The sequence below is a fragment of the Cyanistes caeruleus genome, chromosome 1 (assembly GCF_971803275.1).
Source record: "Cyanistes caeruleus chromosome 1, bCyaCae1.hap1.1, whole genome shotgun sequence".
Lineage (NCBI taxonomy): Eukaryota > Metazoa > Chordata > Aves > Passeriformes > Paridae > Cyanistes > Cyanistes caeruleus.
In genome coordinates this window covers 143,447,720-143,466,400 of record NC_141701.1, presented here as the reverse complement: position 1 = coordinate 143,466,400, position 18,681 = coordinate 143,447,720, and the positions used below count along the sequence as shown (strand labels likewise).

Sequence of the window (18,681 nt, the reverse complement as noted above, 5' to 3'; positions counted from 1 at the left end):
TACAGATGGCAGAATCAACACAACCAAATCAATTGAAAAGGAAACACTGCAAGTGAAAACTCAAGTGAATAGTTTTTCGCTGAAGTGTTTAGATTTAGGGAAAAATAGGAAGAAGACTTAAAGCAGAGGCAATCTGGTAATAAAGTTGTCATATATAACTACAGACAGGTACACAAATGAAAGAAATAGCAAATTTCTTGGGGAAAGATTCAAGGATGTTTGGAAGACAAACTTTGTAAGCTTATTATATAGAACATGACTGTGGGTTTCATAGTTGCTACATTAAATCAGTTCATGCCTCTGTGTGCATAGAGGTCAACTGATCCACTTTATCCTGATACAGGTACTACTAGGAAAATACCCATTAGAAAGCTTAAGAAACTAACTTGACAATACCATTTACGGCAGCAAGCAAAAAGATACTTAGAAGAACTCAGGTATATCTTAATAGACAGATTGAAGCTGAGTGGAAAACAACTCAATGCAAATTATTATTTCTCATTATTATGCAATATATACACATTGTGAAAAAGAAATTTTAATAGCAGATTTCAGGGGATTTGTTTTGTTGTTCCTCCTTGTTCTCTCCGCACTTCATTTAGGGAAAGTAACCTACCCCTTCTCTAAAGCATTCAGAGACAGAAAGAACAATTCAAGTAAAATCAAACAATGACCAAAGAACAAGTGGACAGCCAAAACTATCAAATGAATTAACAAATACTAGTGAAACACAATTCTGCTACATTTGTATATTAACTCACATTCATTATATACCAGTAAACTCTTTGATAGATTGAAATTTAAAAATGTAATACTTCAGCAACATTAAATTATTAATTTTTTTTAATTACCACAGTAATTTATTTTTTAAAAACAGTATGTGGAACAATCACATATAAAAATATTATAAATGTAATAAAATATTATAAGAATAAATAAATTATTAATTAAATAAATATATAATATATATTATATTATTATAAAGATTCATATTTCAGATTCCACAGCTTTTTCAGCCTATGTTCCTTCAAGTGCCATTTGAACTTATTTTCAATAGTAATTATTCCCACACATCTGCAAGTACCAGACAAATAGTTTCTGTCCCTTTGTCACATGATTTCTGCACCTGTAACAGACTTATGACTCCAGAATTGAAGTATGTATACACTGGCTCACTTACAGGATTCTGAGTGTAACGCAGGAAGTCTTCAATTGACTCTTTAGACACAACCTGCAAAAATGCTTTGCGTTTCATCCTGGAATTGGCCTTCCCTACTTTATAAACAAAGCATAAAATTAGAGAAGGTACTGTATATCAAAACAAGATCATTTGGTCTCAGTTGTAGTCATATATCAGTTATATACATAGCATTTATATATATGTATGTCATATATTACAGTAGTTATACACGTATTACATAGGTAAAGTAGTTTTCCCCTCCAACATATTTTAGTTATCTGAATCAGCATTTAGATTCACAACATCACTAGGCTGCAGGGCTTGCTTTCTTTTTAGGGTTTTTTTGTTGTTGTTGTTTTGTTTTTGGGTTTTTTGTTTGGGTTTCTGTATGGTTTGGTTTTTTTTAAGTAAATAAGTCTTAGAATAAATTTTTAATGGATATTTTGATTTTAAGAAACACAATGGATTCTCCATCACACACCCACTATTTAAGCAGGTCATCATTCCCAGCAGTATTTATTTGTATCAGAAGCACAGAGGGGTAGTAAAATGGTCTCTTTTCTCGACTGTCAAGTGAAAACCATAGGAAATGGGGAAAGGCCACCAAGAGCCTTATTTGCTCACGTAAACATTCCCTCCATCCTAGGTGTCTCCTGACGTGCTTTTCCAGTTGGGAAAGTGACTTACATATTTAGAGTGGGTGAAGCCACACCACAGAGCAGGGCAAGGGCCGCTCCTGGGCCCCGCCCCGAGTCACCCGGGGGCTCCCGCCAGGCCCCCGCAGAGGAGGCAGCGGGAAGCCGGACGAGCCGCTTACCTCGGGCTCCCTCAGAGCGGCCGAACCCTCATGGACCCGCGGAATACGATTCCAACACCGCGGCGCCACCCCACCGGAGCGGAACGAAGCCGGCGGACACGCGCGTTGAAGATCGCACGGCAGCACCGCCGGAGGAGACACCGGCCCCAGGAGCCGCTCGGAGGCGACACCCGTGGACAGCCCGGGACACCCCCAGCCCGCTCCCTCCCTCACCCGCCACTTTTCAAATCCTCCCGCGCCTGACGTTGAGCGCGCGCCGCGGAACTCCCGCCTCGTCTCGCGAGAGCTCGGCCACCGCCCCCGCCCCTTCCCGCGCGCGGCACGGCTGAGGGCGGGGTGGGAAAAAGGCGGTGCTGGGTAACGCAGCCGGGTTCGGGTTTAAAACTCAGGGAACCGGAGACAGCTAGGCTCGAAAAAGCTTCCCAGGTCATCGAGTCCAACCTATGACCGAACATCACCAGGTCAACGAGACCATGGCACTGAGTGTCACGTCCAGTCTTTCCTAAACACCTCCAGGTACCGTGACTCCACCACCTCCCTGGGCAGCCCATTTCAGTCACCTTTTCGGTGAAGAAATTTCTCCTGATCGAACCTCCTCTGGTGCAGCTTGAGGCTGTTCTGGCGCAGCTTGTCCTGTTGTCCTGGCTACCTGGGAGAAGAACCCGACTCCCAGCTCGCTACACGCTCCTTTCAGGGAGCCGTAGAGAGCGATAAGGTCCCTTCTGAGCCTCCTCTTTTCGAGGCTGACCACCTCCCCCCCCCCCGGTTCCCCAGCCGGTCCCTGTAGGATTTGTGCCCCATCCCCTTTTCCGGCCCCATCGCTAAGCACCGCCTGTGCCCGCAGCACCCGGCCCAGCCCCGGCAGCGCTCCGAGGGCAGCGGGGCTGCTCGGCTCCCGGCAGCTTCGGAGCTGAAAGGCTCCTTCCTCCGCTGCTTTCTGACACAGGCTGGCTGGACACATGGCTTGTCCCGGGGGAACATCCCATCAGTTACCGAGAAGCAGCTGCCGTGGTTCAAACCTACCGCCCCGTTCACTGTTCCCTTTCTTTACCTACCTGCACTGTCAGTGTTTCCAAATGGGGGTAAGATAAGACACGCTCAGTTAAATTCATGTTCATGCTTAAGAAACAGTGTTCCTTCTTCCATGGATCTCAAGTAACGTGGACTAAATGCTTTTATAAAAACATCACTGTGAAAAACTAACTTGACTCTTTAAAATTTTTTAAAGTTTAATAAGGGATAAAAGGGACAAAATCCAGCGCTAGGGTGCTTGGCTATCTGCCAAAAGCTCACCCTAAGCTTAAAACAGTATTTTTTATATCCTGTTACTTTACAGGGGTGACACGCATATTTATAAGAGCTTACACATATTCAAACATTCCTTTGAGTTTAGATGTTCTTTTGCTTAGTTTTAACTTTTGACTTGTCTTCATGCCGTCTTGTAGATTAAATTTATATGTTTTATTTCTTCTTGTGGTTCTGTCCTGTTGTTTTTACACTCTGATAATGAGGAGTTAGTAAATTTGGTTCTGGTTTTTGTCATTGTTCTCACTCAGTCTACAAATGTGACAAACTACTTAATTATCTTACACTAGTCTCTGAGTTAGTTACATAAAAGCATTTTAACATCACATAGTCCATTTTAATATTACGCCACGGCCTAAGACATAATACATTTATCAAATTACTATTTATAGAAGCTATATGGTGCATATATAAACTCATATATTATACTATCCTAAAAAGCAGTTAAAAGAAAATATAAATTGTACCATATCAACATCTTTGTGGTTAATAATAATATGCCAAAGCTAATACATAAATGGAAAGCCAATACTATATTGCCGTTTATAACATCATGCATTTGATTTCACTGGTGGCTTTTTTCTCCAATAATGTTATTGATGCTCTTGCTGACAGCTGTGCTTTTACTCACAGTCCTGGTGAACAATATGAGTACTTTGCACTCTTCATCCAAAGCAATCAAGAGTTAAACAGCCTGTATGCCTGAAGGTGTAGGAGACTATGTAAGGCAGATGATAAGAGTTTGGATAACTAAGGATTTTTTTTTATTATATCAAGAAATTGTGTCTTCTGTTTCTTCTTTGCAGTGTTTGGAAATAGAGTCAGATCTTGAATTCTGTAATATTCCTCATTCCATTTGTTTGAGCTCTTCTGCAAACCAAAACCAGTAAAAATGTCTTGTTAAGGGCTTAATTTATGTCTTTCCCTTTGGCATTTTCAGTAGCATTTCTCAGTGTTGCCTGTTCAGAAGAGAGAGGTGCATAACTGAAGTAATTTACTTTCAGTCTGTAGAAGCAGTACAGCATGTGATGGTTTACTGTGCAGACAAATAGAAAACCAACTATAATTTCTATAGAAATTTTCACATCTGGTTAGACTTTTCAGGATTGTAATTTTAAAAAATATGATGTAATTCAGATTTTATTTAGTATTAAATGTAAAAATTCACTCCTTTAAAAGTAGCATTTACATCTTCTGCTGTTTTATTTTTTAATATATAACCTTCCCTAATAGCCCTGCCTTTCACAGTTTCAGTTTATATTAAAAATTAAGATCTTTTCATTTTCTGCCACATTTATTTGATGTAAGAATCCAGCTTGTTTCAGATGCTGTATACCTGACTATTTCCCAAGTTCAACTAAGTGCAAGGAGCCTGTGAAACAGTTTGCTTGGAGTAAGTTGCATGAGCAATCAGCATACCTGCAGAATTGTAAAAACAAATGAAGAAGTATACCACCTGACATTTATACATTATGTTAATGTATATTATATATACATATAATATATGTCTGCCTATATTAAATTTTCTGCATATATTAAAAATCTTTGCCATTTTAGATCCAAACTGATGGATTTATTTATCATGACTCAGGTAGACTGAATATTTCATTAATACCTTGATTAGTCTTTAATTAGATGCTACATTAGTCACCTGGTTACTGTTTATTTAGTTAGGCACATATCCATTTAGCAAACAAACTAAAACATATTTCAGCTTTTAATTTCTGTTGCATAGCAATCACAGAATGATTTTTTTTCATAGTATTGAAACTAGAAGTTGATACAGATAACGACAAGCTGAATAACACCAAGTGATTCATTTTAAAGGACCACATAGAGAAACAAGAGAGGCAGAATAATTTTCTCTAGGTTTTTTCAAGAACTGAGCATAAACTGCAAGCCAGTAATAAACCTACAGCTCTATTTTCAGTTTCTCTAATATTCTTCCTTTCAAGAGGACCAAATTACATGCCTCTCTTTGACATATCTGTTCATCTGTTCAAAATAATCTATACCCTGTGATAATAATCTAATATTTATTATCATTTTCCTGTCAAGTTACGGTAAAAATGAAAAATGGGCCTTTTGCACATGGTTGCTGAGCAACAGCAAATAAAGATTTGCTTTTGTGCTACTGATTCATGAACCAGTCTTTATTCTTGTTGGTGGCCTGCATTAGAGATCTCGGTTACAGATGGCTCACACCAGAATATTGTTGTTTGGGCTACAGCAGGCATTCCATTTCAACCTCTAAGAGTCAACAATATAAATAAAAAATAAACAAGTAGCTCCCTGAATGTCAGATGCTTTCTTGACAATATTTTCTTATATTTACAATGTTATTTTGTAGATAATAGTTTCTTATGAGATTATTTCACTCATTATTTACTACCATGTTGCAGTTGTAACTTCTATTTCTTTTTCTTTGAATATGTAATAAAATTTGTTATAGTTAATACAGTATGAACAAAATCTGCTCATCCTCTGAGGCAGGCTGTTAATAATTTACATGCATGCATTTCCCTTGATTTTTTTTTTGATCTTCACATACTTTGATAAATAATCCGAACAGCATGGGAGAGAGATGAAGTTTCACACTATTCCACTTCTCCAGATCTCCCCTTGCCTGAAGGTAATCCTGCCAATCATGCCATCCTTTATTCAGAGGCAACTGTCACTTCTCAATGCTGGTGTGATTAGACCGTGAAAAGGCTTATTTCCCTTAAATTATTAATATTAACATGAATCAATTTTAGAGTTTAAGAGATTAAGTAGGAAAAAAAAAAATCACTGCAGAAGCAAAAAAAAATTATCCTTGTTAACTCACACAAAAATAAGGAAATAAAATGCGCAAAGGGAATGCAAAAGCTGTTCGGGAGAGCCACTCCCTGGAGTCGCTGCCGACGGTACCGAAGTCCTGAAGTGCCGCCCGGCGGGAGCTCCCCGCTACTGCCGGGGTCTGCAGGGATCCACACCCTGCTCAATTTAAGCTGGGAAAACACAGTAAATTAATTTTCTTTGCTTTGTTATGACAAAATACTTAGTTATTATATCATGAAGAGGGCTGGAGCACCTCTCCCATGGAGACAGGGTGAGAGAGCAGAGGGTGTTCAGCCTGGAGCACAGAAGGCTCTGGAGAAACTTTAGAGCATCTGGCAGTGCCTAAAGGGTTTACAAGTGAGGAGAGGGAATTTTTGTAAGAGCATGGAGAGATAGGACAAGGAGAATGGTTTTAAACTGACAGAGGGCAGTTTTAGATTAAATACTGAGAAGAAATTCTTTATTGTGAGGGTGGTGAGACGCTGACAGAGACAGTTTGGAGAAGCTGTGGATGTCCCATCCCTGGAAGTGTGCAAGGCAAGGTTGGCTGGGGCTTTGAGCAGCCTGGTCTAATGGAAGGTGCCCCTGCACGTGGCAGGGGTATTGGAAATAGATGATGTTTAGAGTCTCTTCCAACTCAAACCGTTCCGTGGGCCTATAATTATTATTTGCTGTATTATTATGCCCTTACTGTTATCACTTGCTTATAAGCAGTGTTGCAAGTCATTATAATTTTTCTTTGCTCACTATTAGTACCATGAAAATGGAAAGATTTCTGAAATGTTATAAGATGCTCACAAAAAGAAATTACAATGGCAGTATTTGCATAGCTGAATCCATCCCACTGTAAAAAAAGGGAGTGTAATTTTTCATTACAACTAAAGCAAACATTTTCTAGTATAAAGTCACTGTCATCTCCCAGAATGTTATGTATCATTGAGTAAATTTATAATACTAGTTTGTCAGTTAATTTCAGATATAAAACACTCCAATTACAAATGCCATGTCTGTATTACTTTAACCCCATTAAATTACATTCTGATAGAGATTTACTGCTCTTATAAGTGTCCTATCTCCTTGCAGCTCTCATTCTATTTTAGTCTTTAAGAGAAAAAATGCTTCTAAGGTATGAAATCACTGTTATTAATAATTTTAGAAGTGCTCTTAGAGATTTCATTGTGATAGACATGCATCATTTATATATGACACCATCTCTCTTCCATCTGTCTAGTACAAAATATTAAAATACTGTACAAATATCAGAATGGACATGATTTGCTCATCCATATTAGTTTATACATCTATAAACAAACACACAACAAACTACTTTGCATTGCTTGGACATTATCCCAGCATTCATTTGTCTCTCACATCTGTGCTCCTTTTTCAGCAAGGGTGTTCCCCATGTCCCTGATCCAGACTAGGAGCCTGACCAAAGCTCATTGGGGTTTTTTACAGACTGCATGTCCTGCTGCCTTCATGCAAAACTGACAGCAGTGCAGTATCAGCCTGAGGGGAAATGGGGAGTCAGACACCTGTGAGGGCTTCCATATCCACTAAGTTTAGACATACTTGCCATTTATTCCTGTTCTGGGCATCAAACAGTTTTATCATCACAAGACCTGTGTTTTAGCAAACTTTCTGATCATGTCCTTAAACAAAGGAAAATTGATTCTTACCTTAATTTTTCTAGTGGAATTTTATCTGTCTTCCCTTTATCCCTGTGTTTATTGTTCTGCTCCATGATGGATTTCATTGTTAGCTATCCCGAGTTTCTAGCCACATACTTGAATCAACAATAAATACTTTAAGCATAGGGATGTTTCAGATGTGCTGGTTAAGGCCGTTTTCTATGTCCTAAACTGTAATTTCACTTCTGCCTGTTTCTGATTAATTTCAACTTTTTTGCACTTAGTCTCATTAAAGTTGTGTCAGCAACTCAAGGGAGTTCTAGAATCAAATCTAATTTGGTATCTAAGGCATGAAACACCTATGTATGGTAAATTGCAGACAGAAGCATGCAGAATTTCTGGTGAACTGAGAACCTTAATATTCCAGAAGTTCAATGTTTCCTGACATCATGGACCATTTTTTTAATTTCCCTGTGCCCCATGACTAAATATCTCTACAAAACCATTTTTGCAAACGGAATCCCCCATTATGAAACTAAATTCTTTTAGGATCTCTGGTGCCTCAGAGAAAAGGGGAAGAGCAGAGCATGGTGAGGACCATACCTGTTGTTCACCGCTTTTGAGCCAGGGTGACTTGAGGCTGGACTCCCAAACATGCCTCTCATCCAGACCACTTCCTTATTGTACCAGAAACGAAGTGCACAGGCAGCAGCAAAAAAGGATTCTGAGAATAGGGTCTGCACTACCATCTAGTGGAATATAACAGTACCTTCAGAAATAAACATTGAGCACTAATGACTCTACACAGAAAAACTTTAATGTCTCAAAGTGCAAAACAAGATATGCAAAACTAAGTATTTTTATTTAAAAAAATAGAAATTGGTAATTTTTTATGTTTCAAATAATCTTGAAAATGAACTTGAAAATGAACTTGAAAAAACATACTGAATAAAAAATATGGCATAGAAGAAAGTTGCCTAAAACGAAGATTGAAATTTGTCAGAAAGCTAATCTTAGTCTTTTAAACTTTAGATTCCAACTTATTTTACATGATTTTTTTTAATGATTTACCAAATAAAACAAAGAACCAGCAGTGCTACCAATGCCATTCATGAGTCATGAATGTCCATTTCCATTAACCGACTTTTACCCTTTATTTCATTGTCATCACCTGGATAAATGGCAAGTCTAGTGACAATCCAAATCCTTTGTTTGGATGCTGTTGTCAGTTCATGAGATGTATCCAGTGGGACTCTGAGCTGAAAGTTACAACAGAACAGCCATTCAGCAGCTATCATAGTTACTTGAGCTCAGAGAATTTCATGATTCATGCAAAACTAGATAAACTTTCCTATAAATTGGAGGTGGAAAACATTGCAACACAGTAACTGCAACTTAATCCAAGAGACAGCAACAACAATCATGCAAAATACATCAGGGGTTTCAGCCCATCAATATTTGTTCCATAGGAAGTCTGCATGAAACTGTCTTGCAAAACATTCTCTATTATTAATCGTTGTGACATGCTTACTAAGCTCTAGTTGTCAGGCTCTCAGAATTTGTAGAATAACCCACCAGCTTTCAAATTCAACTAGAATAAAAGATAAAAAAAACTTGTTTGAAATTTCATGCTGGAAACAACCTCTCTTAAATGCACCCTTTTTGGGTTTAGGGATCTTGTCCCAGATATTTGCCTTCATTCAGTACCTACAATTACCATTTTGCTAGAATTATCTATGTTACAACTCACGTTCTGTGCACATGTTAATGTTTAATGTTTAATTCCTATCAAATTTTTGCGGACTCAGCAAAGCTTGCAGCTTCCAGCTGTGTGACTCCTTGTTTCTGCCCAGCTGGAGTAGCTACATGTCCATCCCTGAGAGCTTGGGCTCAGGAAGAAAAATGCCCAGGAAGACCTACAGCACAGGCCAGAAGCACACAGAGCTCCAGCACATTTCCTGAGCTTACCTTAATGTTTAAAAAAATATACTTCAGAGCCATAGAATTGAGGCTGGAAGAGACCTCACCAACACCAGCAACACCTGCAGAAAGGAGCTACTTTGCTTAAATAATTAATAAATAAAATTGATCATAAATTAGTTCCTTACCACACAGCTGGGTGCAGGGACATCACAACTTGTGTCATTTCTTGCACAGAGGTGCTTGGTGCCCAGCTCTGAGGGTTGGGTTACCAGGTCCTGCAGGAATGGCCCACGTGTCTCCAGGCCACAAACCACCCCAGGCTGGAACCAGCCCTTCCAGTGCCTGGGTGAAAGGCTGGAATCTTGCCTTGCTTTGGGCTTGGACATGTTTCTGTGTGGATCTTAAAGGGAAGAATGATCATTATTAGGCCTTAATTCCCTTGCTATAAAGTTTACAGCTACTGAGGACTCAAAGATTAACATGAAAGACAGGTTGGCTTCATTTTAGTGGTGTCTGCGAAAACAGAGATGCAGGACCTTACTCAAATTGGATTCCACTGCAGATGACTGGCAAGCAATATTCCCTGCAGTCAGAGAGAACAGAGAGTATCACCTCTATCCCATGAATACAAATTAGAGAACTTGCCTCCCAGCTGCCATCTACTCTGGCAGCTAAATTTACTGTGTAACACTGAAAGAAATACAAGTGGATTTTTGCATTTCTCATAAAACATATTTCAGAAGGTGCCTGAGAATACTGTTGAGAGCCTGACTTCCTTAGAAACCAGTAGGAAAGCACACAACAGTTGGACTGTTTAGAATATACAAAACCACCATTTGGGATTAAATAACCTGACTGCTTCAGCAGCCAGCTACAACCACAGATGGGTCCAGGATAATCTGCAGTTTTGGTTCTTTCTACTAAAGGTACCATCCAACATTCAGAGTTTCTTTGGGGGAGAATATAAACAATTAAACTGATTAAAAGAGGTACTTAATAGGAAACAAATTTTGTATTCAGCTCTTAGCTGAGAAAATACTGAAAATAGCCACATTGATAACTTTATCAAAAAACACTGCTCCTGGGTGGAGACTGGATGAACTAAAAGCCCAAACCAGTTTAAACAGTATAGCAAATACAAAGAATCCTAGGCTGGGGTGAGCCCATCAAATCAATACCAAATTAAAAGCCATCTGCAGGAATGTCTTGCAGAGTTATTTTTGCTTATACTAAGATCTGTGAATACACAGGCAGTGCTGATCCAGGTACCACCTGTCTTGCAGGACCAAACGGAAGGTTTGATCTTGACCCAAGTCAGGAAAATGCTGACACCTGATCACTGCCAGGGAGCGTGCAATCCAGAACCACCTTGCCATGGGGAAAATGTGGAGACAGCCATGCTTGGCTTCAGGTGCCTTCCCACTGATTAGCAGATGCTTTTTATTCTACTAAAAAAGGGATGCATCTCCTCTAAGGAAAAGAAACCTCAAACCAAAATGGAACATAATTTTGTAGTTAGTAACATCAAAGATTATCCAGTGGGGCCCATTCTAATGGGACAGTGACTGGTTGATGAAGTTTTGCAGCTTTTATTTATGGCTGATGAAAACTGACTGAATATTATGAATTCAGACAAGATGTAGCTGTTTATGGGAAGAGGTATAATTAATTGCAGAATTATAACTAATTATAAATTAATATTTAATGCAAAGAGCAGGATGTCTAAGACAGTTTCTCTGGTGATGCGGAGCCGGATTTTTCCCCAGCCAGCTCCCGGCACCGAGCCAAGAGAGGGCTGCTCCTGGAAAGCAGAGCAGCTTAGGGCTGATGCTCTACAGCAGTGGCTGTCCAGCGTCGAGGGCAGGAGCAAGGACGAAGGAGAGGTCTTCCCTGTGGTTTCCAAAAGGGATTTATTCTCTTGAAGGTTCCAGGGAAGAGGAGCAAGGGGAGTGTACAAATAATAAACCAATAGGGAAGACTTAGGGGAGGAGCACAAGGCGGGGTTACATAATACACAAACCAATGGGGAACACCAGGGGAGGAGAGTGGGGCACATGGGCCAATGGGGGCTCAGAGGAATAGGGGAATTCCAAAGGGGGCGGTCCAGCCGGGGGTTGGCACAAGGGAGGATTGACAGCTTAATGGGAGGGGGAACAGGGAACATTCGGGAACAAGGGGCAGGTATCAGGGTGGATTGGCAACTGGGGTAGGAGGGCACGATTGGGACCAACGTATTAACATGGGGAGGGGTACAACTTAAAAATAATGTAATTGAATCAAATATAATGAACAACAATGCACTGCAACACTCTGGAATGGATAGAGGATCCAACACCCCTTTTCTAATTTATGCAGTACATCATTATATTTTCCATCAATATTTGCCTTACCAAGCAAAAGAAAAAATAGGAAAGAATGCTGCAGGTAGAAATCTGCTGATTCTAAATCTAAGGCAATTAAATACAGGTCTAGGTCCTCTTAAAAGTGTAATTATTGGCAATTAATTAATAAGGGCTAGAATTATGACAATTTGTGTGTGCAATTGATCAATTTAAGTGAAAAAATTATATAAGAAAAAATATTTAAGAAATTTAAGAGAAAAAAAAATTAGACACTGAATTTGAACAAAGGACCTACTAATTCTTATGTGTGGATCTGTTCTAGAGTAACAAGCACAGAAATCCCCATAAAGTATCCTGCACTTCTCACTCCACTTTCTCTCATGCAAGATCTGAAAATCTGCCTACAGACATTATAGCAAGGCTCCCTGGGTTACAAAAGTCTGGATACAGAACTATTTTAAAGATTTACTTCATTGAATTATCAGTTAGAACAGGGATATGTAAGAGAGGAGAAGAGGTGTGTGTGTGTGTAGAGGGAAGCAACACACTGACTTCCATATGAACCATTTATTGAATAAATACATGCATCATAATGTAGAATTACATGAGCAAAAAAAGGCAATCTGTACAAAATTGATTACCCTTTGTTCTCATTTTAACTCTCACCATTTGCTGCAGCTCTGATAAAGGATTCAAGACAGAAAATTAAAACTCTTTTAGTCCACCTCCAAGTGATATGCATGCTGATTTGAGTTCGAGTTATACCACTGCTATAATTAAGAAAGCTGGTTTTCTTGTCAGTGAAGCAGAGTAATTCTAAAAACAGTTTCAATAGTACAGAACATGTGTTGGTACATACAGGTAACAAAGCTTATTTTTAACCATTTCTTAAACATCTTAGTATGTTCATATTTTAAGGCACAGAATAAACAAGAACTACATGAAAAGCTGTCAGTTGATATTGAATAAATGACTTGATAATGAGGTGCAATTTGTGCCCAAAGGCAAAATTGTCCTTCCTACTTCCATATAAATGGAACAACTGGAATTTGGTAATACAAAAGTTGCATCTACTATCCAAAGAATCGATCTCATCTAGGCACTCACAGTCTGATCCAAATTCATTCAGGAGAATGTTTCTGAAGATCTGGCATCCAGAACTGTTTATAGACTATGGGAATTCTAGTTGCTGAATTGCAATGACAGTTCGATCTCTTTATTTCAGATTCCTAAATGGAAAATGGGATCTCTAAGAACCAATCCCTAATTTTAGGTAGTGAGCTAACCTGCCCTATATTCTTTATTTGATTACTCACTTTGTGCTATCCTTTCACATTTGCCTGAACAGGGCATTATTTTCCCCCTTGAAACTTTAAAAGACAGAATTCTTTTTTGTTCAAGTGCAGTTTTCTGTCCCCAGACTGCACTTAAGACTTGAAACACTGAATCAGTTTAACACACTATTTGTTTGCTGCAGATCAAACTGTGCAGTCACTGGCCGTGATGTAGAGCAAAAATCCTTCCACCTCAGACTGAACCAAGGCAAAAGATAATTATGTTGAACGGCTACTCTTAGACCTCATTTATTCAGATTAGCATTTCATTTCTGCATTTTCATTGCATTAAGAACAATTCTCTGTCTTTCCGTTCTTAACATCTTAATGGAGAATTAGCAAAGAAAGTATGTATTTCATAATATATTTTATATGGATAGATGAGTGAATATACAGCTACTCATACATTCCAATATACAGTGAAGCCTTCAAATGGAAATGTTTTCTTACAAAGAATCTCTTATTTCCCAGCCCAGTACGAGCAGTTACAGTACAATTTACAATGCACAACTGTTTGATTAAATTGTCTTGTATAAAACGTGGCAATGAGAAGGCCATCACTGTATAGAGGTGTATGGTGCAGGTCACACATATCCATAACAGATGGTCAAGTTAAATTGAATTGAGACAAACTTAAATTTTTAGACTTGAAAAAGACAAAAAGCTACATCTATGGTAGGCACTTTGGTACATCTAGTAATGTAGACAAATTCTACACCTAGAGTTAAGGTTCTGTCAGTTGTCTTACAATAAAGCTAATTTCAGGAGCTTATCATTCTACTTTAGAATTCTTTCTTGGCTGAGACATCATTCTAGAATCTTATCTAAATAATATACTTTGTCTAATTGCATACTTCTCCAAGGATGAGGACACTGGCTCTGCAAAAGCTAAGCTGTTTGGATTCTTAATGCACAATTTTCTAACAGTCTGAAAAAAACTGACCAGAAAAAGAAAAATCAATTCTGAATATAAAAAAAAATTCCCATAATTCATAAAATTAGAGTTAGGAGCTCAGCTGTTGGGGCTGATACTCTCCCTTCAGATCCTGCCTGCTTGGATCAGTTTGTGCTAATGGTGTCCCTGCTGCCTCCTGCCCAGCCCACGGCAATGCTTCAGGACAAGGACAGCATTGCTCAGAAACCTGCGTGGACAGCTGAAGTACATTTTGTTCATGCCCCAAACATACTAAGTAGCAATGAAGCAACTGTCAAAGACAGCCAGTTTCATTTCAGTTTCCCACTTTTTTTACCTACTGGTGTTCATTTGAGGATTACAGAAGGTATCGCATAACATACTATTTTAGCACAGTACTGTATAATAAAAATAACATATGTCTTGTACATATGCCTACTATATGAACTTAACTTGAAAGCTGATTTGTCTACTTATAAATCAGTGAAACATCATGGTAAGGACAGTTTAAAGTGGTTAGATATCTTCTGTATAATACAGAAAAATCCATGTCCTCATACCTTCAAAAGGTCACATGTCTAGTACTCCAGAGTACAGGAATAAATAACAAAATCCAACTGAACCTGTATAATAAAACTGTACTGTTTGTAATGTTTACTCCATTAAATGAAAACTCAGATGTAGAAACTGTGATTTGTGGACATCATCCTCTATTTATACAATATTTATATAACTCTCATTTTTATTTATAATATTCTATAGCATGATTTCCCAATAATACATTTATATATAAATATTAAAATGTCAATGTTTTATACATTTTAAGCTAGCCCCACTGGGCCAGAAACACAATAAAGTAAAAATGTTTTTCTGCAGTTTCTTTTTGTAGAGTATCACAAAATGATTAAGACCATTGTGCTGCAAAGACAAAAGAGATTGATCTGAAGAAATTAACATGCATTTAGAAGAAAATATCTGTATCCTTTATCTAATTTTGTTCTGAATTCAAACCAGCATGAAAGAATTATAAAAAAATAGTATATATTTACATGGTACAGTATACCTTGGTGAGATATAAAACAAGGCAGGAAAACAGCAGAACATGTTCTTTCCACTTTCTAATAGGTACAGTTGTCATAAAGATCAATTAAACACAAAAGGTTACTTTACTGTACTATTGCACATTACAGTAATACACAGAACTGTTTAGCAAAATAAAATACAAAGTTTAACAATGAGGAAGGCTAGGACCACATAAAATGAATAAGTGTTATAAAATTATTGGGGATGTGTCTAAGAACTACATCAGTAAAGCTATAAAAATAATATTGGTACATCTTTGAAAACAACGCGTTAAAAATATATAAAGGTTGGCAAAATTATGAGTGAGGAATTCCTGGTGTCCATGGGCCTAACTTGCACCCTGTGGCCTTGTACCATCTTCTGTCAAATCATACCTGAAAAAGAAAAATCCAAAGGGTTGGCTTTTAACATTTAGCATGTGTTATTAAAACTATTTTAACACAGTAATTGTTAGTGTGGAGTACTATTGTTAATAAAGGAAATGTTATACTTACCACTGGGTCCAGCCTTTAGCAAGTTCTTCAGATGCCAGAGGTATTAGTAACTGTGGAAAGTTAAATTATCAATCAATGCACTGTGTGTGCCTTTCATTCTAGTTCTATTAAAGATCAAATCTGATAATCCTGTAGTGTAAGTAATCCTTACAATGTAAGCAATGGCATTGGTAAATGATGTATTTTACATCCTTGTCATCACAGCTCTCTGCTATCTGCCTAAAGTTTCAAGTTGCTGTTTTTGACCTTAAAATCCACACCCTTCAGTGGTACAGTCCCCAAAACAAGTCACAGCATGGCAGGGGCAATCAGAGATGCATTCCTACTAAACAGCCTTCCGTATGAACAGGAAAATTGAGGACACTGTTCACCATGAACTGACCATGATTCTGTATCTCTCATCCTCTTCACAGAGCTCAAATATGGCAATCTGAAAGGGTGCAGAAAGTTACTATTCCTTTTCCATGCTCCAAATCATGTGTGTAGCAAGTCAGATGACTTTATGTGTACCCATAGAACACTGAAGTTACAAACAACACAGCTGGTGTTGGCACTGGGAATGTCTCCAGTAGCAGCTCTTTTTCATAGATTTTACAAACTGGGAATTTAACTACTTGTGTGGTTCCCTAAGTACTTGTTTGTCTTCCCAGTTTTGTCTGAACATTTTCTGAAATATTGCCTGGTTTCTACTGGTTCTTTCCTTTCTCTGAGAGCATCATTAGTAAGTCTGACAAGCACATTCCTTCTGTTACTGTGAACTTGCCACTCTCAAGAAGAGATTACTGCCTCATCTTTCTAAGTCTGGCTCTGCAGTTTTTCCCTTTGCTTACTGAAGCCTGACATCTAAAGCACCTATAATTTTTGAAAGCTTCATACCTGAATCAAGTGCTTCAATCAACACTAACTCATATGTCAAGAGGATTGTTGTTTTATATAATAACAAGCTGTATTAACAAAATTTGCTTATTGTCAACTTACTTTTCCAAGCAGCCCTTTATCTTTGGACAAGAATCCACCACTGTTCTTCACTGCTACATCTAGTGTTCTTCTCTGTACTTCAGGCAGGGAAACACTGAAATCAAACCTGACAGACAGAGATACTTTAGAGGGAATTCTGTACCAGAGGCACAAGATCAGTTCCTATAGCTAAACAGCCACTCAAACCAAAATGAAACCATCTCCCGCCCTAAATTAAAAATTGAGGTCTGAGACAAATCCCAATGTTTTGCCTAAGATTTTTCAAGAAAACTGAGATCAATTTCAACATCAAATGTTTGCAACTTCTGTTACCTTTGGCATCTAGAGGCCACTGGTAAAACAAAACAAACACATGAACAAGACAAAAGGAGGCAAAGGTCAAGCAATGACTAGAAAAAAGAGAATGTGGAATCCTACTGTACCAACAGCTCAGTATTAGTATTTTCCAAAAGGGAAAGATTGGTCACTCTTACCAATCATTGGTACTTGATAACCAGAGCTCCTTTTCTTTCCTGCCTGGCTAAAGAAAACTATCAAAGATAGCTCTTTGCTAGAGCTGAAACTTAGACAAAGTCAGGACAAGGTTATACCACAACCTACATCTATTTCTCACTACTGTTCCAAAACAGCTTTATTGCTTTGCAATACATTTTCCTTGGAAAGGCATGGTGAAATAAATCTATTACCTGGAATGAACAGGAGCGAGCTGCACTACCAAGAAAATCTGCTGGAGCCTTTAACTAATGATTTACAGATTTGCCTTGGACAGAAGGGACTGAAGTGGTGTTTTCCCTGAGTTCATTTGCTGTCTGTAGAGAAAGGTCTTTATTGAAAAGTGATGGGTGGGAAAGCAAGGGGCAGAACATGTGAGGGAAACTATTATCAAAAAGATGAGTGCAAGGATAAGGATTTTTATGCAATATAATACTGCACAAGCTGGTACGACTTCCAACATATGGGCCAGGATATCATCTACAAAGAAATTTCCTGACTCCCTGGATGCTGAGTGCCATTGAGTGCCTGAGCAATATGACCATGCACAGGCACTGGCTGGCAGCATAAGCCAGGCACTCAGCCAGCCAAACTTTCTGGCAGGAAGGGAGATCAGCAGCACTGGCCAGCTAAAGGCACTTGTGTTCTCACCACCTGCCAGGAGACTGAATCCTGCAGCTGAGCTACCAGCACAAGGGGCATGGAACTGGTGTAGGAAGGCAGGAAAGACAGAAGTGGCTGCTAACAGCAAAAAGGGCTGTAGTGACAACAGGGAATAGAAGGATGGAAGAGCTATTACAGCAGAAGAGAAAGGTATGATCAAGAATAATGGTGACAACCAGGAACTTCAACAGCTCACCCTTCAAGAAGCACAGAAATCTTGATTTAACAGCTTTGTAATTACATAATAAAAACTAGTATGCGTAGTTTAGAACCTACATTTGATCAAACACTGGATTTAATGTCTTCTTTGATACATGTGTTTTTCTTCTTCCTGATCGTCTCTTATCAGGCAATAAATACATTCGCACATAGGGATCAGACCCTTCTTCAGAAAATGCTATTAGGTTTCTGTGAAAGTGAAAAACAAGGAAAAGCACTTAGAAAATCAAGGAGACCTTGCTGAATGTGTCTACACTACCACACTACCATCACTTAATTTAGTATATGAAGTAGTTCCCCTGCACAAAATATGATGTGGAATGATTTGTATAGGATCAGATGACCAGTAAGCAGAGAGCAGAGGTGGGAATGCAATGTTTCCTAAATTCCAATTTGAAGTTTAGGTATGGCTTTTTAGAAATAGTGTGTTTTGGTCATTCTGTAAAAAATTCAGCCTCTTAGACACAGCTTTCAGATACTGCTGATA

The 18,681-nt window shown here is 38.5% G+C and overlaps 2 protein-coding genes and 2 long non-coding RNA genes across 7 annotated transcripts in view; 1 reads left to right on the top strand and 3 right to left on the bottom strand.

The window, feature by feature from the left end:
- The window catches only part of NCAPG2 (non-SMC condensin II complex subunit G2), a 43,168-nt gene extending 40,784 nt beyond the window's left edge, over window positions 1–2,384 (bottom strand). The window contains exons 1-2 of one of the 2 annotated variants that reach the window (XM_023921908.2): window positions 1,998–2,384; window positions 1,181–1,272 (exon numbers count right to left, since the gene is read on the bottom strand). In XM_023921908.2, coding sequence (XP_023777676.2) covers window positions 1,181–1,255 — 75 coding nt within the window. In that variant the 5' untranslated portion in view covers window positions 1,256–1,272; window positions 1,998–2,384. Of the gene's footprint in view, window positions 1–1,180; window positions 1,276–1,997 lie in introns of both variants that reach the window. The other variant, XM_023921907.2, reaches the window with a different exon arrangement.
- Window positions 2,305–5,774, top strand: LOC147655985 (uncharacterized). The gene is made up of 2 exons (XR_015279666.1): window positions 2,305–2,513; window positions 2,944–5,774. It is a non-coding gene; the product is annotated as an uncharacterized LOC147655985 (long non-coding RNA).
- On the bottom strand, window positions 3,202–11,613 carry LOC111925456 (uncharacterized). Its single transcript, XR_015279665.1, has 6 exons — window positions 11,009–11,613; window positions 9,862–10,076; window positions 8,925–9,012; window positions 8,357–8,502; window positions 6,130–6,292; window positions 3,202–4,261 (listed from the first exon to the last, which is right to left on the bottom strand). It is a non-coding gene; the product is annotated as an uncharacterized LOC111925456 (long non-coding RNA).
- Window positions 11,614–12,570: 957 nt separating this feature from the next.
- The window catches only part of ESYT2 (extended synaptotagmin 2), an 83,010-nt gene continuing 76,899 nt past the window's right edge, over window positions 12,571–18,681 (bottom strand). For all 3 annotated transcript variants that reach the window (XM_086864999.1, XM_086865007.1, XM_086865016.1), the window contains 4 exons: window positions 18,252–18,383; window positions 16,821–16,926; window positions 15,843–15,892; window positions 12,571–15,722 (listed from right to left, as the gene is read on the bottom strand). In XM_086864999.1, the coding sequence (XP_086721125.1) occupies window positions 15,677–15,722; window positions 15,843–15,892; window positions 16,821–16,926; window positions 18,252–18,383 (334 nt within the window). In that variant the 3' untranslated portion in view covers window positions 12,571–15,676. The remainder of the gene's footprint in view (window positions 15,723–15,842; window positions 15,893–16,820; window positions 16,927–18,251; window positions 18,384–18,681) is intronic.